At 20.8% G+C, this 26,406-nt stretch overlaps 4 protein-coding genes across 14 annotated transcripts in view; 2 read left to right on the top strand and 2 right to left on the bottom strand.

Moving 5' to 3' along the window:
• LOC108004508 (stalled ribosome sensor GCN1) overlaps positions 1-4,875 on the top strand; it is a 13,438-nt gene extending 8,563 nt beyond the window's left edge. The window contains exons 8-13 of the mRNA XM_017067467.3: positions 79-423; positions 507-700; positions 856-1,067; positions 1,299-1,552; positions 1,662-1,883; positions 1,964-4,875. Of these exons, the coding sequence (XP_016922956.1) occupies positions 79-423; positions 507-700; positions 856-1,067; positions 1,299-1,552; positions 1,662-1,883; positions 1,964-2,092 (1,356 nt within the window). The 3' untranslated portion in view covers positions 2,093-4,875. The remainder of the gene's footprint in view (positions 1-78; positions 424-506; positions 701-855; positions 1,068-1,298; positions 1,553-1,661; positions 1,884-1,963) is intronic.
• LOC108004514 (radial spoke head 10 homolog B) lies at positions 1,134-11,866 on the bottom strand. Of its 8 annotated transcripts, none has more exons than XM_062072119.1 (12): positions 11,697-11,866; positions 10,600-10,800; positions 10,380-10,483; positions 10,232-10,318; positions 9,497-9,641; positions 8,392-8,594; positions 7,954-8,250; positions 7,525-7,734; positions 6,130-6,246; positions 5,686-5,859; positions 5,463-5,581; positions 4,403-4,655 (listed from the first exon to the last, which is right to left on the bottom strand). In XM_062072119.1, the coding sequence occupies exons 1-12, from the start codon at positions 11,849-11,851 to the stop codon at positions 4,521-4,523; spliced, it is 1,947 nt and encodes a 648-aa protein (XP_061928103.1). In that variant the 5' UTR covers positions 11,852-11,866; the 3' UTR covers positions 4,403-4,520. The 8 variants fall into 8 exon arrangements, with proteins under 8 accessions (XP_016922962.1, XP_061928103.1, XP_061928101.1 ...); XM_062072117.1 differs by lacking the exon at positions 11,697-11,866 and adding an exon at positions 10,899-10,999; XM_017067473.3 differs by lacking the exons at positions 4,403-4,655; positions 11,697-11,866 and adding an exon at positions 1,134-3,590 and having other exon boundaries at positions 10,232-10,333; positions 10,600-10,962.
• Positions 7,113-19,470, top strand: LOC108004497 (uncharacterized). 3 transcript variants are annotated; one of them, XM_062072122.1, is made up of 4 exons: positions 7,566-7,699; positions 15,325-15,422; positions 16,849-17,067; positions 18,130-19,470. In XM_062072122.1, the coding sequence occupies exons 1-4, from the start codon at positions 7,697-7,699 to the stop codon at positions 18,989-18,991; spliced, it is 1,182 nt and encodes a 393-aa protein (XP_061928106.1). In that variant the 5' UTR covers positions 7,566-7,696; the 3' UTR covers positions 18,992-19,470. The 3 variants fall into 3 exon arrangements, with proteins under 3 accessions (XP_061928108.1, XP_061928106.1, XP_016922945.1); XM_062072124.1 differs by lacking the exons at positions 7,566-7,699; positions 15,325-15,422 and adding an exon at positions 7,113-7,386; XM_017067456.3 differs by lacking the exon at positions 15,325-15,422.
• Positions 18,175-26,406, bottom strand: LOC108004487 (uncharacterized). Of its 2 annotated transcripts, XM_062072120.1 has the most exons (8): positions 25,867-26,406; positions 24,911-25,317; positions 24,240-24,339; positions 24,063-24,164; positions 23,808-23,963; positions 21,038-21,154; positions 20,481-20,580; positions 18,175-18,313 (listed from the first exon to the last, which is right to left on the bottom strand). In XM_062072120.1, the coding sequence occupies exons 1-7, from the start codon at positions 26,158-26,160 to the stop codon at positions 20,560-20,562; spliced, it is 1,197 nt and encodes a 398-aa protein (XP_061928104.1). In that variant the 5' UTR covers positions 26,161-26,406; the 3' UTR covers positions 18,175-18,313; positions 20,481-20,559. The 2 variants fall into 2 exon arrangements, with proteins under 2 accessions (XP_061928104.1, XP_061928105.1); XM_062072121.1 differs by lacking the exons at positions 18,175-18,313; positions 20,481-20,580; positions 21,038-21,154 and adding an exon at positions 21,200-23,741 and having other exon boundaries at positions 25,867-26,403.

The raw sequence follows: 26,406 nt of genomic DNA, 5'->3' as shown, positions 1-26,406 counted from the left end.
AATTAATAAATAATAATTATAATAATAATAATTATTATTATAAAATATATAAATTAATATATTAAATTTCGTTTTTAGACTTTAGCATCTGATCAACAAATTGCACATGTACAAGATATTAGACAAGCCGTTCGATTTGCAGTATCTGATTTAAAAGGACAAGAATTATTACCAGGATTCTGTTTACCAAAAGGAATTACTCCTATTCTTCCGATATTTAGAGAAGCCATATTAAATGGTCTGCCAGAAGCAAAAGAACAAGCAGCTCAAGGCCTTGGAGAAGTTATAAAATTAACTAGTGCTTCAGCGTTACAACCAAGTGTTGTACATATTACTGGACCATTAATTCGAATTTTGGGTGATCGTTTTAATTGGAGTGTTAAAGCAGCAGTTTTAGAAACTCTTGCAATTTTACTTGGCAAGGTAATATCTTATATATATTATTTGTATAATATCAAATATTAAGAAAAAAATAATACAAATAATTACTTAAGTGCTTTGATTAGGTTGGAGTAATGTTAAAACAATTTTTACCACAATTACAAACTACTTTCTTAAGAGCATTGAATGATAGTAACAGACAAGTGAGATTAAAAGCTGCTTATGCTTTAAGTAATCTCATTGTAATACATACTCGTGTAGATCCATTGTTTACAGAACTTCATACTGGCATAAAAACTGGTGATGATCCAGCTATTAGGTATAAATCAAAGAATTGAATATTTTTCATATGTTATTTATAAATTTCTAATTAAAATTTATATATATCTATTATACAGATATATTTTATATCTATATAAATTTTATCTATATATTTGTTGTATTTATATATATCTTTATATATATTTTATTCAGGGAAACAATGTTACAAGCTTTAAGAGGTGTTCTTACACCTGCTGGTGATAAAATGACAGAACCAATGAAGAAACAAGTTTTTGCTACTTTAAGTAGTATGCTTGGTCATTCTGAAGACATTACAAGAAATGCAGTAGCTGGTTGTTTTGGAGCATTGATACGATGGCTTAGTCCAGATCAACTTAACGTTGCATTTAATGAAAATTTATTATGTAAGTTTATCAGATTTATATAATTAATTATCAAAAAAAAATAAATGTTATTATGAATTATATATATTTAATATAATTATATATTTTTTATTTTTTTATATAATACAAAACAATATAAGTGTAATATATAAAATATTAATATATTCATGAAATTTTGAAAGCAAGAACAAACACAAAAATTGAGATTTACATGTTATAAACAATTAAAATTACTTAATTAACAATTTGTAGGTAATGATTCAACTGTTGATTGGATGCTTAGACATGGACGTTCTGCAGCATTATTTGTCGCATTAAAGGAATCTCCAACAACTGTCTATAATAATAAAGAAAAAGATCGCGTTTGCAGTGTAATACTTTCGTATTTAAGTGCTGATCGAGTTCAAATTGTTATGAATGGTGTACGAGCTTGTGGTTATTTGTTTCAATATCTTATGAATGAAGGACAATCTATACCTCAACAAATTTTATCTCCGTTTGTACGGGTAAAAATTTAAAGATTATATAATTTTATATTTACTTCTTTTTATAAACATATATAAAAATAAATATAAAATAATTTATATAAATAATTTATTATGTAAATAATTTTAGTCGATGAATAACAATAGCAATGATGTAAAACAATTATTAGCCAAAGTTTGTATTCATTTGGCTCGTAACATATCGCCAGAAAAAATGTCACCAGAATTACTTAAATCACTTTTACCTATGTTGGTAAATGGAACAAAAGAAAAAAATGGTTATGTAAAAGCTAACAGTGAACTTGCTCTCATAGCAGTACTTAGATTGAGACAAGGAGAAGAAGAACATCAGGTATTTATCAATTATATTACACAAATATAAACTGAATTCGAATATTGGTTAGTTATAATTCTACAAACTATATTTTTCAGCGTTGTATGGCTTTCTTGGATGCTGGTGCAAAAGAATCATTATCAGATGTAGTCAGCAAAGTATTGCGTAAAGTTCTATCTCAGCCTGAAGGCAAAATAGAAGAATTGGATGATACATTACTTACGTGAGAGATATTATATGTCCTGGGGCTCATTATGTACTGCACCCATTCTAATAGTTATATTATCAATAATTATTCGAACAATTTTTATAAAAAGACTCACTGTTTGTCTACTAGTTGCATTATAAAGACATTAGTTCGTTTCATATTGTATCTCGATAATCAATTAAACAAAGTAAAATGTAACAGTCGCTCGATGGCATTCAAGTTACTTAAACTAAAGTATCCTATTTATCGAATAGTTTGGATACATGTTGTAGATATTTTTATGAAAAATATTTTCTACTATCAATTTATTAATCTGTTTTTTTATATTTTAATCATTAGTATAACGAATTTATCTCAAAAATATAAATTTATAAATGAATTGATAAAAAGTAATGAAATATATCGAACTTGAAAATAATTTACGATATAAATTAAATTTTGATCGTGTTGTATATTTACGATACATTTTTTGGTATGATTTGTTAGTAGTATTATTAAAAATAAATTATTTTATTTTTTATTTATGCAGGAAGTTAAAATAATTTTTGAATAAAAATATATCAACTATTTCATATTTTATAAGAACTTATATTGATTAATTTTAATTCAAATATTATTAAATCGAATAATATACTTGCTATCGAGGATTTGAACAGTGTCGCGCTTTATTGTCATAAAAGCGTGTTTTGTTGTGCTGTACTGTAATTACGTGCATCGGTATATAGTTTATATTTTAGAATTACTTATAGGGATTGTTGAACCGGCTTTAGCTGCGATGACGCAATACTTCTAAATCTACTATTGAAATATCTAAGTCTTCGGATTTTTTTTCATTTTGATTTTAAAAATTAATAATTATTTTATGATTACATTTATTGCATGATTCACAATTTGTAAAAATATATATTTTGTACATGAATTGTATAATATTTTATAATTTGGCAGTTAAATGAGATTTTATATTTTTATATAAATCTTTTTTTGTTTCGAAATTTATTTTTTAATATTAAATTAAATTTTCATTCTTCTCATTATCCATATTTTCATTTTTATTCTTTCGAAGAAAATAAAATATCAATAATAAATTCGAATAAATATAAAAAAGAATCAAATTTTATATTTAATCAAATATTAGTGTATTCAATATCTCTAAAATAAATATAAAAAAGGAAGACATCAAAAGATAATATAATGGATTAGAAGTAACGCGTATATTGCATTTTAAGTAAAAACATTACTATAAGCGATTTAGTCACACACTATCGTTCCTCTGACTTCCTGAGCCCTGGGACTTTTATGAAAATATATTTAGCATAGTGTTTTATGCATAAAAATCAATTAAGTTCCACTGCATCATTATGTAAAAATGCGTAATGGATTCGCTTGTTCCGATGACACTCACAATTTTGTTATTGCTCGCTCAAGACTGAATCGTTCCATCCGTGGTTGCAAGGAGAGCCAACTGCCACGTTCTTTTCAATTTTATGATATTTCATGAATGAAATTTCTATCTGTACCTGTCCAAAAAATCCAACGTATTTGTATATGCAAACACTATCAAATTACTTTTACGGTTGGATGCATTGAATAGTTTGTCATTTAATTATTTTTATTATTTATAAAAATGTTCTTTTGTTTTTTCAGATATCGAAAATTATTATAAAAATATCATACTAATGTAAAAATCATATAAATTGATTTAATTGTTATTATTTTTTTTTCATTTTCTTTTTTTCATGTTTTTAAGTTTTAAATATTTTACCATAGATTATTTATTAGCGGCAAACATTGAAATACTATGCTGCCAAAAATTTTATGATTTCTTAAATTAAAAAAATAGCCTTGTAAAGGCAATTTATTTATCCATTAAGGATTTTATAATTTTTAATTATATAGATGTATATGATACATATAGAACAATATGTTCAAAAAATATATATATTTTTTTCATTTATATCGTCATTAAATGACAAATTTTAGTTTATATTGTTCAAACTGGAGGAACATTGGCAGTAATCGTCGTTTTTATTAATATCATTTACAAGTTATTTTATTAATTCTCTTTAGAAAATTATGTTTTTATTTTTTATTTTCATTCTTGTTCTTTAATATATCAATGTGCCAATGCAATTCTAGTTTATTTCAATGGATATTTTCTTATTTGTTTTAAATTGATTTAATTATAATTTTGGGTACTATAAGTATATTTTTAAAAATAAACTGCAGTAAAAACTGCTTAATTTTATTTAATATTAATCTTAATGTTAAAAGTGAAATAAACTAGAAATAGTAATATGAGAGATAAAATTTTCACATAAATGAAATAAAATTAGATTTTATTATTATTTTATTATTTTTTAATAAATTATATTATATTAATCTATTTTTAAATTCGGAAAATAATTTTGAATCAAAGAAGACTTATTAATTCAAGAATTCTTTTCTTTTTATAAATTATTAATTTCTACTGACTTGATTTCCTTCTCAATTTTCGTTTGTAATAATTTTTCAGATTTGTTTTTTAAAAAGAATAATTCTTTCGTTGCCTCTAGTATTATTTCATAAAATTCAAGAAATGTCAGCTGTAACATTCAATTTCTATATTGTAAAATATGCATAATACCGTATACGATGTGTCTGTAAAATATATTACACATTTAAGCAAAAGATAATTAAGTTAGGAGAAATGCAATTTTTGTAATATCTGTAAATAATCATTGATTAAAGTATTAAATTATATATGATATTCAATATTGGTTTATGAATAAATATCGATGTAATAAAATACATTTTACAAATCTATGCTATTTATAATATTTTGTGTTTTCAATATAAGTAATAATAATTTTATAATTAAAGATATTTCGGTAAAATTCAATTTCACATAATCTTCATTTTATATTATTTACTCATTTTGTTTATTAATTCACTTATTTTCAATTTTATTTCCGTAATTCTGCTAACATATATTATAAAATAAAAATTGCATAATAGTAATAATATATAACAATCATAAGAATAATTGTTCAATAAAAGGATAATATCAAATAACATTTAATGTTATATTTGTTGATATTATGTAATTTTATTTGATTATACAATATAAAATTAAAAATATTTATGAATATCAAATTATTATCTTTCACTTTTTTTGATATAGCACATTTTATTATAATCTACTGTGTTTATTTTAAGAAATTAATAAATTATAATATAAAACTTTCAAAACGATAATTTAAAATATATTTTAAATATTATAATATCGAAAATTAAAAATACTAAAGTAAATACAATCAAATAATCTATTTTATCAATTGTTTAGTTATTGAATTATATTTACAGAATTTTATTTATATTTACATCAAAATTTAAATCTTAAGATCGTATACCTTATAATCCATATTTATAATTATATCAGTATTTGTATCTTTTATTCCAGGACATATTAGCGTCATGATTTCTATCATTTTTATAACTCCTAGCTGACTAAAAATCAACAATTTATTAACTGAAATATAAATTATATTTTTAATTTAGATAAATTAATGATAAATGATAAAAAATAATGATTTTATAGAGTGTGCTATATAACTAGATGAATGCTATACATACTTAGATTATTTTCATTTTTTTTTGATATATCAGTCGTATAATTATGTAATGTAAACATTTCATTAAGTTTTAATAAATAACTAATTTTTTCACCTATTGTCACAGAATTAATTCCCTCCGGAAATATTTTCATAGTTTCAGTGATCGTAGCAAACAATCGTGAATCTTTTGCATCTACATTATTAATATTTATATATTTTAATGTAAAAATATCATTATTATAAAAATTAGATTTTAAGCAGATTCTGCATGCATATATACTGTGAAATGTACAAACACATTATTGTTCATTATTAATAAAATACTTTAAACTTGTATATTTCATTTCATCAACTTATCTCCAGAATCAATTCTCAAAATATATTAACATTATATATATGTTATGTACATGTTTTATATTATATGCAAACAAAAAATTTATATTGTAAATCATTATTAGCTTACTCAAAATACATGTTGATTGAAGCAAATCTCTTGCAGAAGGTGGATATCCAATTTGTTGATACAATTTAAAAACACAATTTATAGGTAATATATCCTTATTTTCATTGCATAAAGTACCTATATGACGTGAAAAATTTTATTTTAATTAATAAACCAATCTATCTGCAAAAATATCTATCTTCAAACTTTCTTTTTATCTAGACAATATTTCAAATAAAAATTATTGTTTATTATTTAACTATAATAATTATCTTATAACAATAATTTTGTTAAGTTTATGAAGATAAAAATTTGCATTAGGCATTCGATATTTTTGTGATATGTAAACAAAGAGAATTATTTCTTCTTTCTCTTATCTCTATTTATTTATCTGACAATATACATACATTTATATATACAGTTGTTTTTAGAATTGAAAGGTGACACAAATTGATTTCCATAGAAATAAAATATTCGTAAAATTAAAGGACGAAGCAATAAAAATTACAGAAAATCTATTTTTTCTAAGAATTGATAGAAGAAATATTACATTGATTGGAGAATTGAAATCGTACATCTAAAAAATGCACTTATTTGGAAATAAAATCTTTATAATAATTAAAATAAAGTATAGAATTAGCTAATTTCAAGAATTTTAACAGATCTAAAAGAATCTTTACTTGATATGAAAATTTTGATTAATTTTTGAAATATGTATTAGAATACGATGATATAATAAATCAAATTCAAATTTAATTTTCGTCATGTATATAATATATTACAATATATAAGATTAATAAATAAAATTTCTTTGAAGGATTTTAGAAATAAAAATAAATACAAACAATAAATATTGATATAAAAAAATATTGATTGAGGCTTATTTATTAAATTATAATTTAATAGCAATTTAATTTTAGATGAAGCGAGATAAAAATAAAATGCGATAACGATATAACGGAGACAAAAAAAATGTCATATTCTTTTTATCTTATTTCGTCTAATTCAAACTTTAATTATATTTATAATTTAATAAATAAATCTTGAAAATTTTTATATATCAACTTTTCTGCTTATTTTGATTTCTAGAATTCGATTCTTCGATTCTTCATGGAAACTCTCGTATCCATGTAGTATATGTAATCTTCACAAAAATATCGAGATAATAATATCTTTTTATTCTAAAAACAAGACATAATTTGGAGATTCATTGCAAACATTATAAAAGCTTATTTTATTTATTTAATTCTTCTTAAAAACTAACTTTCTTAAAAACAAGTAAGAATAATATAATGAAGTTTTCTTCATGCCAAATAATTTTTTATAATTTTTCGAGATAAATTATTGTATTTAGAGATATATTAATGTAAACATATATAATAACTTTTTTTATTTATGTAATTTCATATAACTTACCAACATGATTTCCAATATGAGGATATATATCATTTTTTAAAAATTTGTGCAAACCATTAGCAAGTTTTCCGTTCATTTCTCCGATTTCTTCATTATTATATTTTGTATATAAATGCCAAGATACTTCTAACAACGCATGTAAAAATTGCCAGATTTCAATCTTTTCAAATGGATGGTGAGGATCTTTCACTATTGTACTTTTATTTTTTGCTATAATATTATTTCAATAATAAATAATAATGTTAAATATATATTAATAAATAAATTTATATTATAATAATAATAAATAGATTTATAATTATTGATGAATAATAGTAAAATAATGTTCTAAAATATTTTTTTATGTCGATAAATATTTTTATTTATAGACAATATATATACATATATTAACTATAATCATTAATATAATCAACATTGATGAACATTTACCTATGTGTTTATCAATTGTGGAAAGAGAAATTTTTTTTTGGACATTACAATCTCTCCATAATTGCCATAAACATAGTTTGCTCATTACAAGATTACATTTTGGTGCTGGCTTTGCAAATAATTTGGCATAATCATTATAAATTTGACGTAAACGAAGAATATGAATCATTAAACATTTGTATATCCAGCATTCTTCATAATTCCATTCAGATTTTGTTATATCTACTACATCAGAATTAAAAAGCTCTCCTTGTGGGAAATCGTTTTCTTCATTTATAATTTTATTTATAACAATATCTATATGAAATTAATAATATAATTAATATTATTAATAAAATTACATAATAACAAGTTACTTAATATAGAGGTATAAATAATATAAAAAAAAATAATACGTTAGTTTATTAATTGATAGTATAATAAATACAAATAAATAACCGTTTGAAGGTACATGTAAACAAGCACAAGATTCGTTTTCACAACTATAACATCTTCCAGATGAAATTGAAGGTTCAAAATATGGTTCCAAACTTTCTGGATCCAATAAACGAGTTATATAATAAGTTAAACACGGAAATTGTTCTGGTTTTAGGATAGGTGTTACGAAACCTTTTGCCAATTCGGCAGGTTTTTCAATAAATCTATAAATAATTAAACTGTAAAAATATCTTTAAATGTTTTTACTCTGTAACTTATCATTATTTCCATGTTTTATTCTAATTCTATTTTAATAATATCTATTTTATTAATATATTAATTATAATATACTAATTATTAATATATTTCTGATTTTATATATTATATAATTTATAAAATAAGTATATAATATTATATTTTTAATTATTGTTAAATAAATTTAATTATATCTGAAATAAATATTAATATGCAAAGATAAACATGTAAAATAAAAAAAAATTTTGATTCTCTATGAATGAAGTTTAAAGAATAATATAATATTATTTTAATTTTCTCCTTATTTTTTAAAAACTTTTTTTTATTCTTTTTTTTCTTATATATTAACTTAATATTTAAAGTTTTATATAATTATAATTATATATTTATTGATATTATATATATTATTATTATAAATTTTATAATATTTCAATTATTAAATTATTGATTTAATATATTGTATAAATATTTTTATTTCATTGATAATTTTTCAGCATATATATATATTCATTTTATGATTCTTTATTCTTTTATAATTAAATAATTTTTTAAAAAATTCCATACATGTTTATATTATTTATATAAACGCATAATTATTTAAATTTTTTTTACATATAATATGTGAAAAAAATAATAAATTAAAAAATTTTAAAAATATATAATAAATTTATAAATATAATATTTGAAAAAATAATATCTAATAAACAACATTTAATAGTTGGTTGTCATTATATAACCAATAAATACAGATAATTGTTCATATATATTTATACTTTATATCTTTATTATTATATATGTTCTTAATGAATAAAAAAATAATCTTTATATTTTTTTTATGAAATTATATGACTATTAAAGTAATAATTCTTACTTTGGTTTCACATCTTTAATTATCATGTATTCTTCTTTACTTTTTATTTCTGATTCATTTTCAAAATTATTATCTTTTATAATATCAGTACATAAAATATCATTTAAAAATAATGGATTAGCTTCGAATTTTTCGCCATTATTTCCTATATGTATAATAAAAGTATATTTTCAATTAAGATAATATTTTGAACAAATGAAGTAAATATATGTATATACACGTATATTAATATATTTGTGAAATAGATTTGGAGAATCGATTTTAAAGATAAAACAAAAATATTTTGATAAAAATATTTGGTATATAAAAATATTTTGATAAGATTGTTTGAAATTATTTCTTAAGTTATAAACAATTTAAGTTTGCATTAAATGAAATGAAACAGAACTAGAGTGAAAAGATAATAAATGGAATAGAAATAAATCTATATTTTAATTATTTAAATCTTAAATAAATCTCAATGCATATTTTTTTATAATAATTCTTTTCTTTATTTTTTGAGTTCTAGAATCCTCCAGAGATATTCTACAAATATATTTTTTTCTTTTAAAACTTATTGTAAATATCATTAGTGAAAAACTTGTTAATACGATTATAAATACGATTATAAACGAGATATTTAAATAATTCTTTTATGTATAAATTTTAAACAAATTTAAACAAATTTAAAAATACGAATTCAGTTTTAAATATATCATATATTTTTAAGTTTAATTTTTAAAATATTTATGTTACCAATTATAATTCCATAACCATGTTTCTTATTATCCTCCCAATATCCAGAATACTTTGCTCCACCAACAGAATTAAATTTCATATCTCCTATATGAAAACAATCTAATTAACATTTTTAATTTCGTTTTAAAATAAAAATATAATCCACCTTTGCCATGGCGCAATCCATGACGCCAATAACCTGTGTAAGATGCTTCTTGTGGCCAAGTAAAAGTTCTGTTGAAGAATCCATTCCATACATATTCTCCATAACTAATATATATTATAATATGTGTATAATTTCATAATATTAAATTAAGATGAAAAAATGTTTTATTTTATATTATATATTTTTGATATAATTATCATAAAAATTGAAATTAACAAACCCATGCATTAAACCACATTTCCATTCTCCACGATAAAAATTTCCATTGGTCCAGACCATAGTCCCGATACCATCACGAATTCCATTTTTCCATTGACCCATGTAACGAGCACCGCTTGGATAAATCCGTAATCCAGTCCCATTCATCTTGTCCATTATCCAATCGCCATCATATGAACCATTATCATCATAACGAGCATAACTTTTGTAATAAACATATTGATTGTTTAATATAATTTAATATCAACATATTGAAAAGCTCATACATAGATGAGAATATATTTATAATTTTACTATTACATTATGAAAGTTTATATAAAACATTTTCTTGTATTTAGTAATTTTCGAGTTATTTGAAACGGTCTGCATTTTGAATATATATTTATATTTTGTATTTAATATATTATATGTTTTTCCAAATTTTCTTCTAAACTCTAAAATCTTAAATCAATTTTTTATTAAAATAACGAAGAAAATACAATATAGAATATTGAAATACATGTAAAAATATTCTCAATTTTTGATAATTTGTGAAATTCAATGCTTAGGATTCTATTTTATGATCATAATAATTCAGATTTGAGTTCTGATCATGGCAAAATACATGGCAATATGGGAACATTCTCACAGAAAAAGTGTAGAGAAAATATATTTCCATATTTTTTTTTTAATTTTTGCGTTTATTTTTACTCTACTAATATTTACATTATATATATATATATATATATATATATATATATATATATATATATATATATATATATAACAATGCAATTTAATTATATAAATAAAATTTGTTAATATAAAAGATCAATATATATATTTTGAAACTATAAATTAAAAGTAAGAAATATTTGGAAACAATAAAATATTTTTCATCTAATAATAGTTTTTTATCTAGTTTATATTGTATATGATTGTTTTTTTTTTTTTTTAAATTATAAATTTTATGCCTGCAAAGTATTTCATCATATGCTATATTTTTTCTAATACTTACATATATTTTAATTTTCATATCCATGTGAAGTTCTAATTTGGTTTTAATATTGTATTGTATAATTTGGTTTAAATAATTATCTTGTATTTTGTATAACATACCCTTTACCATGCCTTAGACCCTTATACCACTGACCAGTATACATGTAACGATTTTCTCCATCCACCATCATTCCTCTACCATGTCGATAACCATTTAAAAAATCACCCTCGTACCAGCAAACATTATTCCATTCCAGTAAACCTTTCCCATGCATAAGATTTTGTTCAAATGTTCCCTGCGAAACTATATTATTTTTAATAATAAAAAATTTTGTTATCTTTATTTATTTTTTTAAAAGAATGAAATTATAATTAGAATAAAAATTATAATATATATATATATATATAATGTAATATAAACAAAATATACAATTTTTTTGTTATTGAAATAATGTTAATAAATTATGATTAAAAAATTTATTGGATTGATAAAAACTAATTTAATTTAAATAAAATTTCAATCTTTATTAAAATATTACCAATCTTATTACACAATAATCTGATTCTATTGAATAATGTCTAGAAAATTATCTAATAAATTGAAAATTCTTACTTTATATTGAGCACCATTAACCCATCTATAAACGCCTTCACCTTCCATCATTTTCCTACTAATACGACCACTGTACGTATTATTATTAATGAATGTTATATTTGCAAATTCATCGGGCAATTTTAACTTCCAAGATAAATCCATATTTGTTTTAGATGTATCGCTAATACATTCTTCAAAGTTATTATCTTTTTTATCTCTAACTATAATTTCTTCTTCATAATATTCTTCATCAATGCATTCCTCATCACTAAGTATATCATCATCATCAATTATTTTCTTAGGTTTTTTTCTTAAATATTTACCATCCCATCTATATTCAATAATAAATTTTTAATAATAATTTTAATAGTTAGTACTTTATTCAATATTATAATAAATAATAATTATATTATTCATTTTCTATATAATATATTTAATATATTAAAAATATATTATATAATATGTTTTCTATATAATAACGTAACATAAAAATATGAAACGCAAATATGGAAATATAATTTAAAAATAAAAAAATAAATTTTTTTCTTTTAAAAAAGGAAATATTATATTAGAGAGCATATATCATGTCTAATTTAAAATAAAATTTCAAACCGAAAGTTCTATATTTTCTATATTTTTATAGTTTCTATATTTTTTTATTATTTAAAACTATATTTAAAATTTTCTTACAAAATTTTATTAATTAAAAAACAAAGAAGTCTTTTTATATTAACAATAATAAAAAAATCATATCAATTTTGTGTTAGTCAGAAATTGTAGAAAATAAATGATATATATATAGATGACTCACATATTTGCAAACAATATAATTAAAAAAATAAGAAAGAAACATTATTACAAAAATATAATAAATATTATATATTATATTATATTATATTATATTATAATATATTATATTATATTATAATATATTATATTATATTATATTATATTATATTATATTATATTATATTATATTATATTATATTATATTATATTATAAATACAAATGATTTAAAATACCATAAAATTTGTTTATAATATTATAAATAAAATTAATATCAAAGAATATTGATATATTTATTCATCATATAATGGATACAAAACATATATATGAAAAATATATACTTGCATAAAAATCCACAATCTAAATCATAAACATTAAGACTTAAAAACAAATAACTTTTTGGAATATTATAAATCAACAAACAAAAAATTCGTTTCTATTTTTATTACAACCTTTTAGTAAAATATTCACAAACTTATATTTATATGTTATGTATTCTTATTTTTATTCATATACCAATATCATTTTATAAAAATAATCCTTGACATCCAATGTACATATATATGTAAAATACATTACAAATAATGATACATATATATAGAAAAATTTGAATTAAGACTTTATAAAAAATTTATTATACAATAAAATAATAATTTATATCATATATAATTTTTCTTCTATTTGTTTATGAATCAAGTATGATAAATAAAAATAATTGTATTGATTAAATTTTTAATATTGATATTATCAATTATCTAATTAATTTATAAGAACTGAATTTATAAATAATGAAATTTGGATAAAATTCATTTGGATTCAGTAAAAAGAAAAATAATTACTCTTTCACAAAATATTTCAAAACGTCATTATAAAGAAGATAAATATATTCTTCCTTAATAGAATATTTGCGACGTTTATCGGCGAGAATATCTTCAAAAGGCAATTCTGGTTCCAATTCGGACTCTTCTTCTGCGATATCCTCTCTTTCTTCTTCCTCAATATATTCCAAAGAGCTAACCTTACGACACTTTTGTAATATTAATTCTTTTAACATAGAATTCATTTTTTCACAATTTTTTCTTTTTCAATAAACTTAAAACAAAAAATATACTTCCGCTAAATCGATTTAAAAATAACTTAATGCTTAATAGATTTATAATAAATTACATCCGTTTATATATCGTCAATTCTAAGAGATGTGAAGATATCAAAGATTCGATAGAAAATATTAAAAAGGAACATTTTATATAATTTTTTTTTTATAAATATTTGATACTATATTCAAAGTAATTTTCAATTAATTATTCGTGCAGTATTCTGTGAAATAAAATATATTAAGAAAATATACATAATATTAAAAAACATGTTGACGAAAGGAAAATTAAACGTAAGATTATTTTCTTAATTAATTATAAATATTATTAATTATTATAATATAAACTATATACTATGTTTAAAATATCATTCATATGAAATTTTTTTATGTATTTTAATATTAATATATATATATAATGTTATATATTTATTTAATTCAATGTTATTTAGATCTATGTAATGTTATTTATATTTATATACAATTTAATTATTATATTTTAATTTTTTTTTAATTGCCTATAATTGTTTATTAATTGTATATTAATGTATAATATATATATATATTATATTTATTTTTTTTATTTATATATATATATAATATTAATTGTATTTTGGTAGGCAAAATTAAATATTTTTAATAAATAAAACATTTTCTTTAATTATATATATTTATTATTAGAAACATATTTATAAGATGTTTCAATAATCTAGATATAACTAAAAAAATGATAATTTTCATTAAAAAAAAAATATGAAATTAAAGTTTTCATATGCAAAAATATATTTGGAATTAAATATATAAATCAAATTTGATAATAAATCAAACGTGATTAATTAAAACATATATGGAATTATTATTAATAGATAAATAAGCGAAAATAAATAAAAAAATATGGAATAAATTTTAATTTTAATTTATTTTTAAGAAAATTATTAAGTTTGAAAATAATAATTATAAAATAAGATTCAATTAAGAATTAATTAAGTATATTTATTTATATGTACATTTGATTAATTTTTAAGTTTAATTTTCTTGAAAATAAACTTTTATTATCAGAATTTCTATATTATCAGAAATTGATAAAGTTTTTAATTAGATTTTCTTAAAAACGAGATTTCAAATTTTACTTTATCCTTTTTTTTCTTTTGTATGTTTCTTATTTTTGTATATTAAATAATTTTTGGAGCGCATTGCATAAAGAATTACAACATTTATTATTGTATGTTGAATAATATAAATATAAAAATTATAAATATTAATCATATTATAGGCCGCTCTTCCAATTTGTGAAGATGAAATTAAAGAAATGGAACCAATTGTTTTCCATACTCCTGCAATTTATAATACTAAAGTAAAAATTCATAATTGGTAAGCATTCTTTGCATAAATCTAAGTAAATAAAAAAAAAATTAAAAATTTTTATTTTCATATATAAAATGTTAATTTGTGATATATCTTTGGATGATTGATTCTAGAAATCAAAACAAACACAAAAATCAGTATATAAAAATGTTGATTGAAGTTTATTTATAATCATTTAAAGTTTATAATTAAATAAAACGAGACGGAAATAAAGTGAAATGCTCCGTCTTTGTACACTCTATTTCGATTTCATTTTATCTAATGTGAACTACAATTGCACATAACTTAAATAAACTTCAATCGATATTTTTATATATCAACTTTTGTATTTGTTTTTGCTTTCAGAATTGATTTTGTAAAAATATTCTACGAATATATTAATATCTTGCATAAATATATAATTAAGATATATTTTTAAAAATTAAAAAATTTTAAAAATTTAAAAATTAAAAAGTATTTTTAAAAATCTTTTTTAATCAATAAAGTAAATAATTAATAATGATGCAAAAAATAATTTTTATAATATTAACACGAAGAAGAATGCAATATTAATACGAAGGAAAATAAGTAAAACGAACGAGGGTAAAACGCACCCTCTTTTTGTTATGCGTAGCAACGTTATATGATCAATGTTGATTTTAAGATCATTTATAATGTGACTACTTTTAATCGTGTACATAGTTTTATTTGAGAGTAAAATTTAATCATAATAGAATAATAGTTTACTTAAATACTATACTAAAAAGTGGTTAGTCAATAATATAATAAACTACACGAGACAATAATATTTTTTATAACAATTTTATTTTATTTTTTATTAGAATAAATCATTGACGTAAGTATCATTTTTTGTTATCGAAATTTTGAATCAAAAAATGTAATTAATAATATAAATAACATTTTATAATGAAATTTTATATGTTGTATTTTTTTTAATAAAATTTTCTTTTGTTTACTTCAAAAATGAAATTTTTGAAAAAAATTTATTTTGTTTAAGTTATTTATATTCTTGTTTGATATCCATATATAATAATAAGTTGATTATTTTTTAATCTTGAATTAAATATATAACGTTCGAAATCTCAAAATATTTTTATTCTAATAATAATTCAAATGAGTTTACGTTAATATTTTTAATGCATTTTAATTAATATGATTTTATATTATATATAATTTATATGAAATTATATAATTTGTATGAAAAAAAAATAATAAAATGTAATTTTTAAATTATTTTTAAATTAAGATGATTATTAAGATTTTAGTTCATGAAAAAATTTTTTTTAAAAAATTAAATAAATATTCTGGATTTTAAAGAATTCGAATTTCGAGAATTTTTTTAATTTTGAAATTCAAATATAAATTTTCAGACTCAAGTTTTATTAATCTAAATATCAAGTTTCGACTATCTAATAAAACTTGATTTTTATAGGCAAATGCATACATTAGCAGAACCCAGAGATAACAAAGAGATATTTCCACCAAAAGGAAATCTTCATTTATCATCGTATAAAAGATTGGGTCCAGGAACTATTTGTACGGGAATTTCAGAAACGCAAGCCATGTTATCACAAATAGAATTAAAAGATCAATATGAACCAATTATTCCGCATCGTGCTTTACATAAAATGAAGAAACTTATAGAAGAGGTGTACGTATCAATCATTACATATATTATATACAATATATCATATAATCATTACATATATTATATATATTATATACATTCATATATTACATATATTACATCAATTAAAAAATATTTTATTTTATATTCATGTATATAATATATATTATATAATATATATATTATATTAATGTATATAATTTTGCCTTTTAATTATTATATTAACAATTAAATTGATCTCGAGATATCTTTAAATGTGAGTAAACTGCTTTGCATGAATAAATAATATAAATTTTTTTTAATTTTTTTTTATTATTTTTTTTTTAAATAACTAGATAGTCATGATACATTATTTTCTTAGATTAGAAAGTTAGAAACAATGGAGATTTATTCTTTTCGTGGAAAAATTTGTCATAGATGAATTGAACCATTTTTAATAATAGAAAAAGTAGTGTTAGTAAAATTATGTATATAATTTCTCTTCATTGAAAATCATTAATGAAATATCAATATTATATCACTAACTAAATAAATTAATGTAATTATATTAAAACAAATAAATTAGAAAATCATCTTTCTAAAAACTCTTCTCTTAGAGAGATTGAGAATCAGAATCGCTATATATCAGGCGTTCAATATATTTATAGTGACAATAATTGAAAATAAAAATAAAATAACATATTTAATAACATAAAATAATTATATATTTGAAAATTTTAATTATCCATTTAAAATATCCACATTATAATATTGTTCATATAAAAACATAAAAGTTTACAATTTTATATATTAAATGCTATAATATGATTTGACAAAATTTCTATTAATATATAATTTGTTAATAAAATGTTTTAAATTTTTAAGATATCTTAGTATAAATTTCATAAAATTTCAACACTACTGAATTCAACACTAGATTTACGTGAAATTTATATGTTCAATGATAATAAAAATAGTCTTTAATAAAAAATTTGCTTTTTATAAAAAAATAATAAAATAATTATTTATAAAAAAATAATATTATTAAAAAATCATAGCGACGCATGAATATTTTCAAAAAATTAATTGAAGTAAAATATATTGCAGGCCCGAAGAAGAAGAACCTACATTAACAGATATATTGTACGATGCCGAAGAAGCTCGTAGGATGGATTATCGGACGACATCAGGAAGTCATTACAGATTACCTTATCCCATGAAACCTAGAGCATTACCATTGCCGCCAAAACCGGAACCATGGTTGTTGCATCGACGAACTATTGGGTACAGTCTGGAAGAATTGGAAAGGCGAAAGGGGATAAATGTGTTTCTGGATGATAACATGGAACTCCATCGAGAAGTCGCAGATATAAAATTAAAAAAACATAAATTGCATTCATTTCGAGATTATAGTTTTCCAGAATATAATTATATCGATAAAAAAGAATGCACTCAATTAATTACCGATAAGATTAAAAAAGAAGTTACTGATCAGATCGAAAAGATTAATGATCAGATTGATTTTTCTGATGTAAAAGAATGTCAACGAATTACTAGTCAGATTCAGCAAGTTATTGATTCCCCCAGTATAAAAGAATTAAAAATTACTAGTCAAATTCAAGAAGCTACTGATTCTTCTAAAGCAAAAGAATGCAATCTAGAAATTATTGGTCAAGTTCACGAAACTAATGATTTTTCTAATATAAAAGAGTGCAATGCGCAATTTACTGAAGAGACTCAAGAAGCTATTGATTCTTCTAATGTAGAACAAAGCAATCCACAAATTATCGATCAGACTCAAGAAACTACTAATTCTTTTAATGTAGAACAAATCAATCCACAAATTACTGATCAGATTCAAGAAGCTATTGATTCTTCTAATGTAGAACAAAGCAATCTATATATTATTGATCAGACTCAAAAAGCTAACGATTATATTGTAAAAGGATGCAAAATGGATGAAATGTAGAAATTTAATAGAATATTTTAAAAATATATTTTGTCATTGAATTTAAAATAAATAATATATTATTATAACAAAATATGCTAGTATTATATTTTATTATTATTTATATATTAATATATTATATAAATAATAAAAGCTGTAAAATTAGTGCATATATATAAAATATAATATTTCTGAAACCTATTTATTTATACATAGTTTTTCATATAATTTTCATACAATTCTCAAATATTTTCCAAAAATTAAATTTTATTTTTAATTAAATTCAATTTTACAAAATTATCATTATCTACTGATATTTCATCAAAATATTTTATCAAACAATTGTTAAGAAATTTAAGAAGATAAAATTCAGTTAATTTAAAAAGAGAGATGTAATCTACAATGGGAAACAAAGATATCTGTATAGAAATTAAATAACTATAAAAATTGTAATAAAACTAAAATGGCAAGAAATTGTACAAAATAAAAAAATTAATTTCGTATTTTTTGTTGTTGTTTTTTTTATCATTTTATTCTTCTTATGATTTCTAGATTAGAAAGTATTAATATTACTATTTAATATTATACATTATTATATTATCAAAACAAGAGTTCTTTATATATTATCTTTTAAGATGATACGCAAAGCGGCGAAAATAGAGAAAATATTGGATAGATACTGAAATATCATTTTGTTATTTTTGATTAACTAATACATAAATAACAATTGACAAATATTAAACTATCTTACCGAGCAATAATAATGCAATGTAAGTTCTGATAATACATAAACGATAGATAAATTTACTGGTCGTTGAAATATCAATACTTTTAATAAATTCTTTTGCATTTTTAACGTTTGTTTATACCATATTGAATCGTATACCTTTCGTGAAACATTTACGCTCTAAGAAAAATGGAAGATCAATTTTGTGAATAGAAAAAAAAAGAACGTAATAAATCTGTATAGATTAATATATATATATATATATATATAAGCTGGGAAAATATTAGCAACACTGACTAAAACTAACAATATAATATCATTTTTAAAATATCATTTTTCATTAATTAAGATGCATAAAAAAATAAATTAAGATGCAATAAATAAATAAAAAATTAAATCATAATAATTTGCAATAATGCAATAGAATTTATTATAAAATATTCGTTATAAGAAAAGAAAAAAATTAAAAAAAAAATTAAAAATCAAAAAATCAAAAAAATTAGATATATATTTTTTTAAATAATATTACAACTTTTAATTTATATGAAAAGATTTTATTATATACAAAAATCTACTAACTTTTCCCAATTTATAATATGTAATGGAAAATCATTTACCATATCTGTTATATAATCACCTGGCCTTGTATACATATAAATTTCTGTTAATAAAGTCATAAATATAACTACAAATTGATATTTCAAAATTTTTGGCACATTCTGTTTATGAATTGTATTAATTAGTCTATTATTACTATGAAAAGTTATAAGTAATTTCGCTTACCGTAATTAATATAATACTAGCTAAAGTAAGGACAATTGTGCTTAGTCCAATGACATTAAATATTATAAAAGGAAACCCATTAATCACTTTTTTTGCATATCTAAAGAAAAAAGAAACATTTATATTATATAATTATAATTAATTTTTTTATTTCTTATTTAATTTTAATTAATTTTTTTAATTAATCATTTTACTCAAAAAATTTATCGATAGAAAAAATATATTTATAAAAAAAGTATAAAAAAGATAGAAACAATCATTTTACAATATAATAATATTGCTACTTTTAAAATTATATAAATAATTATATAAATTAGAATAAAGAATTTTATTTCCAAATAATTTTACAGATTTTTTTACAATAATAATAAAATTGATAAAAATTTGCAATCTTCTCTTTAATATTGATAAAATAATAAAAAAATAAAAATAATTAATTTATTATTCATTTATTTAAAAAATAATAAATGTCCTATTTTATCTCTTATTTTTATAATAAATAAAAAATATAATTAATCCAATAAATGCAAATAAATTAATTAAATGATTAATTTTACCTTCGTAAAATTTATCTTCGTAAAATGTAACTGCTTTTTAATGCAAACGGTCAACATATCGATATCAGTAGCATTCTGCAATTCAATGCATAAGCACTCAAACCTTGTTGCCGTGAACTAAAAAGTAAAAGTGATCCGACATGCTTATGCACATATGTGCGAGATATTGATAGCTAAAAAAAGATTGATGGAAATATATGATGGCAAACGCGGGTGTGTAATTAAATTGAAACGGATATTCTGCATCGCATGGAAGAGAAGTTGACATGAATACAGGTTCAATCATAAATGCCAAAGCGGTCAAATGTAAAAATACATACATATTATGCTACATCCCCAAACAGTTTTAAGTTTCGCAATATATTTCTGGAAAATTTTTATTTCATATTCTTGCGCTTCTTTTATGCAGATTTTCATCTCTTCGATTATATACTGCACAATCCCCAATTCAAATATTAATTTTTTATACCATATTTTTTTATAAATGCACGGTCAAATATTTATTTGAGAGAAACTTACTTGTAAAAGATAATATTTTACAAAGCATATGACAGTTTGAATAATATTTTGAGCCACACATATAAACACGATGATAGTTTTTAAAAATACGACGACATCATTCATGTGGAGATAAATCGAATATGATAAAGGAAGGAACAGCATGCAAGCGCTGGCAATACTAATTATCTGTAATATTCTGAAAACGAACACTTGAGTTTTGCCACTATTGACAGAAAGCGGCCAAGGTTAAGATTACGCTCAGCCAAGTAATGTGAATAGCTTTCTCGGGTGTCATTTCTTTTACCATTTGAGAAAATACTACAAATCGGTTGATGGATCGAACGAAATAAAATTTAACCGATGCGATAAAATGAAACATACAAGTTGTTCTTTGCATAATTACGTCATTTCGAAAACGAATAAATATTTAAGTTGCCTATATAAAGTTGCTTCGTAAATAAGAGGAATTTAATAAATTATAGCAATGTAACAATTTAGAACAAATGTAATGTTGGTTAATGTTTCCCTGGAAAGTACACTTGCGCTGCTAGCTCACTGGATAATAGTAGGTAATTATCGGTTGCATTATACATCTGCGCGATTTTAGACAGGTGCAAAAAAAAGTTATCACGCAAGCAGATTCAGAATTTTACAGTAGTATTTAATAGAATATGTTCGTTTTATATAGAATATTTAATAAAGTAAGTTATAATAAAAAGATATTATATTCAATAGTATTTGGCCACTTCATGAAAAGAGACTAAAAAAATTTATGTCGTAGTGCAAATATTTCTGAATAGAATAATCATATTAATTTATATATATATTTTATGATATATATGTGTTGAAATGTTACATTATATATAGTGAATTACATTACATGTTAACAATTAAAATAATATAATTTTAATATTATTACTTATTATATATTATTAATTTTAATATTACTATATATTATATATATACACATATAGGAAAGTAAATATTAATTTAAATATGTGTGATTGTATCAATATATATTTTTTTTAAACTATTATCATTAACATTGTAAAAAGAATAGTGCAATCTATATAAGCATCATTAATTTTTTTATATTGAAAAATAGCTATTATAAATGTGTAATTATAAGAAATACAATAATATAAAAAAATAATAATATGAAATAAATGAAACAATCAATTCAATTCAATTCAAAATAAATACTAGAATAGAAGAATATATTTTTTAGTTTAAATAATTATAAATACCTTAGCACATGCATAGGAATTTGGATTATTTCCTTTTAACTTGGCTTTTTCTCGTTTTTTTTTTAGTTGCATCAATATCTTTTGTGGACTAAGATCTTTTAATAAGAAAAATGTAATAGAAATGCAAGAGAAAAAAAATAATCGTAAAATTTTAAAATAATAAAATATTTCGTCAGAAATTGTTGATTCGGTTGATTGAAGACTCAGTATCGAAATAATATAAGATTAAAATAAAAGAAATAATAGAAGATTAGATTCTATGAAAAATAATAGTGCACAGAATCAGAATAATTAATTGCATTTTTTTAATTGCTTGGAGAAAGTATGAAAAATTATATTATTTATTGATTATTGAAATAACTTATATTCCAATATGCATTTTCTGATCAGATCTGAAATGTTAGTGTAATAATCATATTAATAGAACAAACTGACCTTAGTTTTTTTTCCAAATTAACAAAAAATGAATCGAATTTTTAGTTCCTGATACTTCCAGTGAAGTGCAATTAGGTAATTAGATTAAAAATATTTGTGAAAAATTAAAATTTGATCAACTTATCGATGTGTAATAATCCTTTTGAACAATTTTTTTTCTGTACATATAATCTTCAGTTATCCGTAATTTTCCAAATAATTTTACAAGAAATAATTGCTATTGCAATGAATTTCGTCTATACTTATGTATTTCGTAACTTTTTATTTGATTATTTATTTTTTTTATTTATATAATGATAATGATAATGAATAAAAGAGATTGATGTATTATATTATATATATAAATTATTAATTTTATAGCCAAGGAAATATTAGTAATTTATTTATTAAATAATAACAATTTAATCGTTACTTCATTGAAATATTTTAACAATTACTTAATAAAAAAATTAAATTTATGATGGATTATTTTCTATGATAACACGTATAGCTGTGAAGATAGAGAAAGCGTTGGATAGGTACTGAAATGTAATAATTATTTTACTTACATATTATTATACATAACTGATATTGTTGATTTAACTTACCGAGCAATAATAACGTAATGAAAGCTCTGGCAATATACAATTAATAGAAAGAATTATCGGCTGCTGATATATCAATACGTTTAACAAATTTTTTTGCATTCTCAATGTCTGTTCATACCATGTTATATTATATACACTTTTTGAAACATTTATACTCTAAGAAATATGAACGATTCGACATATTTAAAAAAAAACATATATAATTATATTTTTATATATTTTTAAAATTATATATTTATATAAAATATAATTTACCATATCCTTCATATGATCAGCAGGCCAGGCATACATATAAATTTCAGTAAGTAAAGTCAAAATCAAAGTTATGAATTGTATTTTCACAATAAATGGTGCCTTCTGTTTGTGATATATATTGTTAATTATATTACATTACACATTACATTATGAATATAAAACAAAAACTTTACTTACTGTTATTATTATAATACCACCTAGAGTCAAAGAAAATATACTTACTCCCATAGCACAAAGTATTATAAAGCGAAAACTAATTACCACTCTTCTTGCGTATCTAAAGAAAAAAAAAGGAAGAATTGCAATAAAAATACAATGTATTCGGATAATGTAACTAAAAAATTTAAAGAATAGTTCTAAAAGCAAATTAAAATGAAAATGAAATATAAACAATAACAATATACAAACGAATATAGACAATAGTTCAAGCAGAAAATACAATGATTCTTAAATCAAATAACAGAAAATATGCAAATATCTATTTTGTCACATAAGAAATACTATTTTGAGATAAGTTGAAAAATTTCATTGAATTAAGAAAATAGAATTTCAAATACCAATATTTCAAATTATACAACTATACATAAACAAATCATAGTTAATTCAAATTTAATATTTATAGAAATAAAAAACAAAAAAATATTATTTTAAAATATTATCATCCATGATACTTATTAGTCTATAATTAATCTGATTAATATAAATATAATAATGAATTTATTTTTATTATGAAGAGATCATTAATTATCAATAATTAAAAAAAGAAGTTTCTTGGCTTATCCCTTAACTTTTCTACACATTTCATTTAAACCGAAATCTGATACATAAACGCATAATTATGACATTACCTCCTTATATGTAATTGTTTCTTAACGCAAACAATCAGCATACCAATATCTGTGGTTTTTTGCAATTCCACAGCCAGACATTCAAATCTCGCGGAAGCGAACCAGAGCAAAAGCGCGCCAAATATGCTCAAGCATGCATGTCCAGCGCATTGAAAGGCAATTAAACTCTGTTGCAAATATATGATAATCTTCATTGGTATATTCTTAATTTGAAACGGATATTCTGCATCTGCTGGGAAAGAGGCTGGCGAGAATACAGGTCCTATTACGAAAGCGATTGCAGTCAAATACATACATGCTATAGAACATCCATAAAATGTGTGGCATTTCTCTATATATTTGTAAAAAATTTTCTTCTCGTATTGTTGTGCTTCTTTGACATAAATTATCATTTCTTCGACTACATGCTGTAATTTCGAAATTAAATTTGCAATTTTTACCCACTATTAAATTTTATTAATTTTGTTATTTTGGTATTCATCTCTTAAGAAATATTAATAGCAAATCTACTATATAAATCTTATTATATACAATTCAAGTAATATTTTATATTATCAACAAGATTGAGTATTCTTTTGAACTTACAAAATTAATAATTGTATTTGAAAAATGAGAAAGTAGTCAAACTTGAAATATAAGAAAAATATATAATATCTATATCTATATCTATATATATATAAACATATATTCAATATTTTATTAAAATTAGGAAAAAAATTTTAGGAAAAAAAATTTCTTTGTAACTAGAAAGAAAAATTATTTACTTATTTTCAAAAATTCGATTATTTACAAGAGAATTGTTCAAATGATTTCAAAATTCATATAATTTTAAATGATTTCGTGTATCAAAGTTTGCGAAAACAATAAAATAATCAATTGTATAGTTAAATACTTAAATATTTAATTTCTTACGTGGTAAAAATGTGTTAAATAAGATAAAAAAGATAGAAACTTACTTGCAGAGAATCGTATTTGACGAAGCATATAACAGTCTGCGCGATTACTTGAATCAAGCCTACTGATAAAGCAATAGATTTAGAGACAATGATAATATCATCGAAATGCAGATAAATCGAATATAACAATGGTAGAAGCAACATAGAAACATTAATAACACTAATTATCTGTAAAACTTTGAAAATAAACACTTGAGTTTTACTACTATTGAGGGAAATTGGCCAACAAAAAGTTATAGCTACGCTAAGCCAAGTAATGTGGATAGCTTTTTCGGATATTATTTGTTTTAACATAATATCAAGAAACTCTTCGTTTTACCAATAATATTTAATTGGTACAGTAGAACGATAGAATGTGAAGACTATCGTTCAGTTATTATATTGATTCGAATGCAACTGAATATTTCTTGACGTATAAAATTGATTCTTAAGTAAAAGGAATTTAGTAATAATCACATGCGTAAGAATAAAAAATAGTCTATCGTTTACTGATTTTCTAATAAATAATCCGAAATAATTATTTTTTTATCGGATAACTGA

The sequence above is a fragment of the Apis cerana genome, linkage group LG2 (genome assembly GCF_029169275.1).
Source record: "Apis cerana isolate GH-2021 linkage group LG2, AcerK_1.0, whole genome shotgun sequence".
NCBI lineage: Eukaryota > Metazoa > Arthropoda > Insecta > Hymenoptera > Apidae > Apis > Apis cerana.
This window is presented reverse-complemented; position numbering and strand designations above follow the sequence as displayed.

Excerpts from the sequence above, each read along its gene's own strand:
- LOC108004514 (XM_062072119.1), bottom strand. The coding sequence starts at position 11,851 with ATGCATGGGAAAGGTTTACTGGAATGGAATAATGTTTGCTGGTACGAG. Across the intron at positions 10,801-11,696 it reads GGTCTAAGGCATGGTAAAGG|TTATGCTCGTTATGATGATA; the intron begins GTATGTTATACA and ends TTATTACAAAAG. Across the intron at positions 8,595-9,496 it reads ATTAAAGATGTGAAACCAAA|ATTTATTGAAAAACCTGCCG; the intron begins GTAAGAATTATT and ends AATTATTTATAG.
- LOC108004487 (XM_062072120.1), bottom strand. The coding sequence starts at position 26,160 with ATGTTAAAACAAATAATATCCGAAAAAGCTATCCACATTACTTGGCTT. Across the intron at positions 24,340-24,910 it reads AAACAATTACATATAAGGAG|ATACGCAAGAAGAGTGGTAA; the intron begins GTAATGTCATAA and ends TTTTTTCTTTAG. Across the intron at positions 23,964-24,062 it reads CTGATCATATGAAGGATATG|AGTATAAATGTTTCAAAAAG; the intron begins GTAAATTATATT and ends CATATTTCTTAG.
- LOC108004497 (XM_062072122.1), top strand. Across the intron at positions 15,423-16,848 it reads AAAGTAAAAATTCATAATTG|GCAAATGCATACATTAGCAG; the intron begins GTAAGCATTCTT and ends TGATTTTTATAG. Across the intron at positions 17,068-18,129 it reads AAGAAACTTATAGAAGAGGT|GCCCGAAGAAGAAGAACCTA; the intron begins GTACGTATCAAT and ends AATATATTGCAG.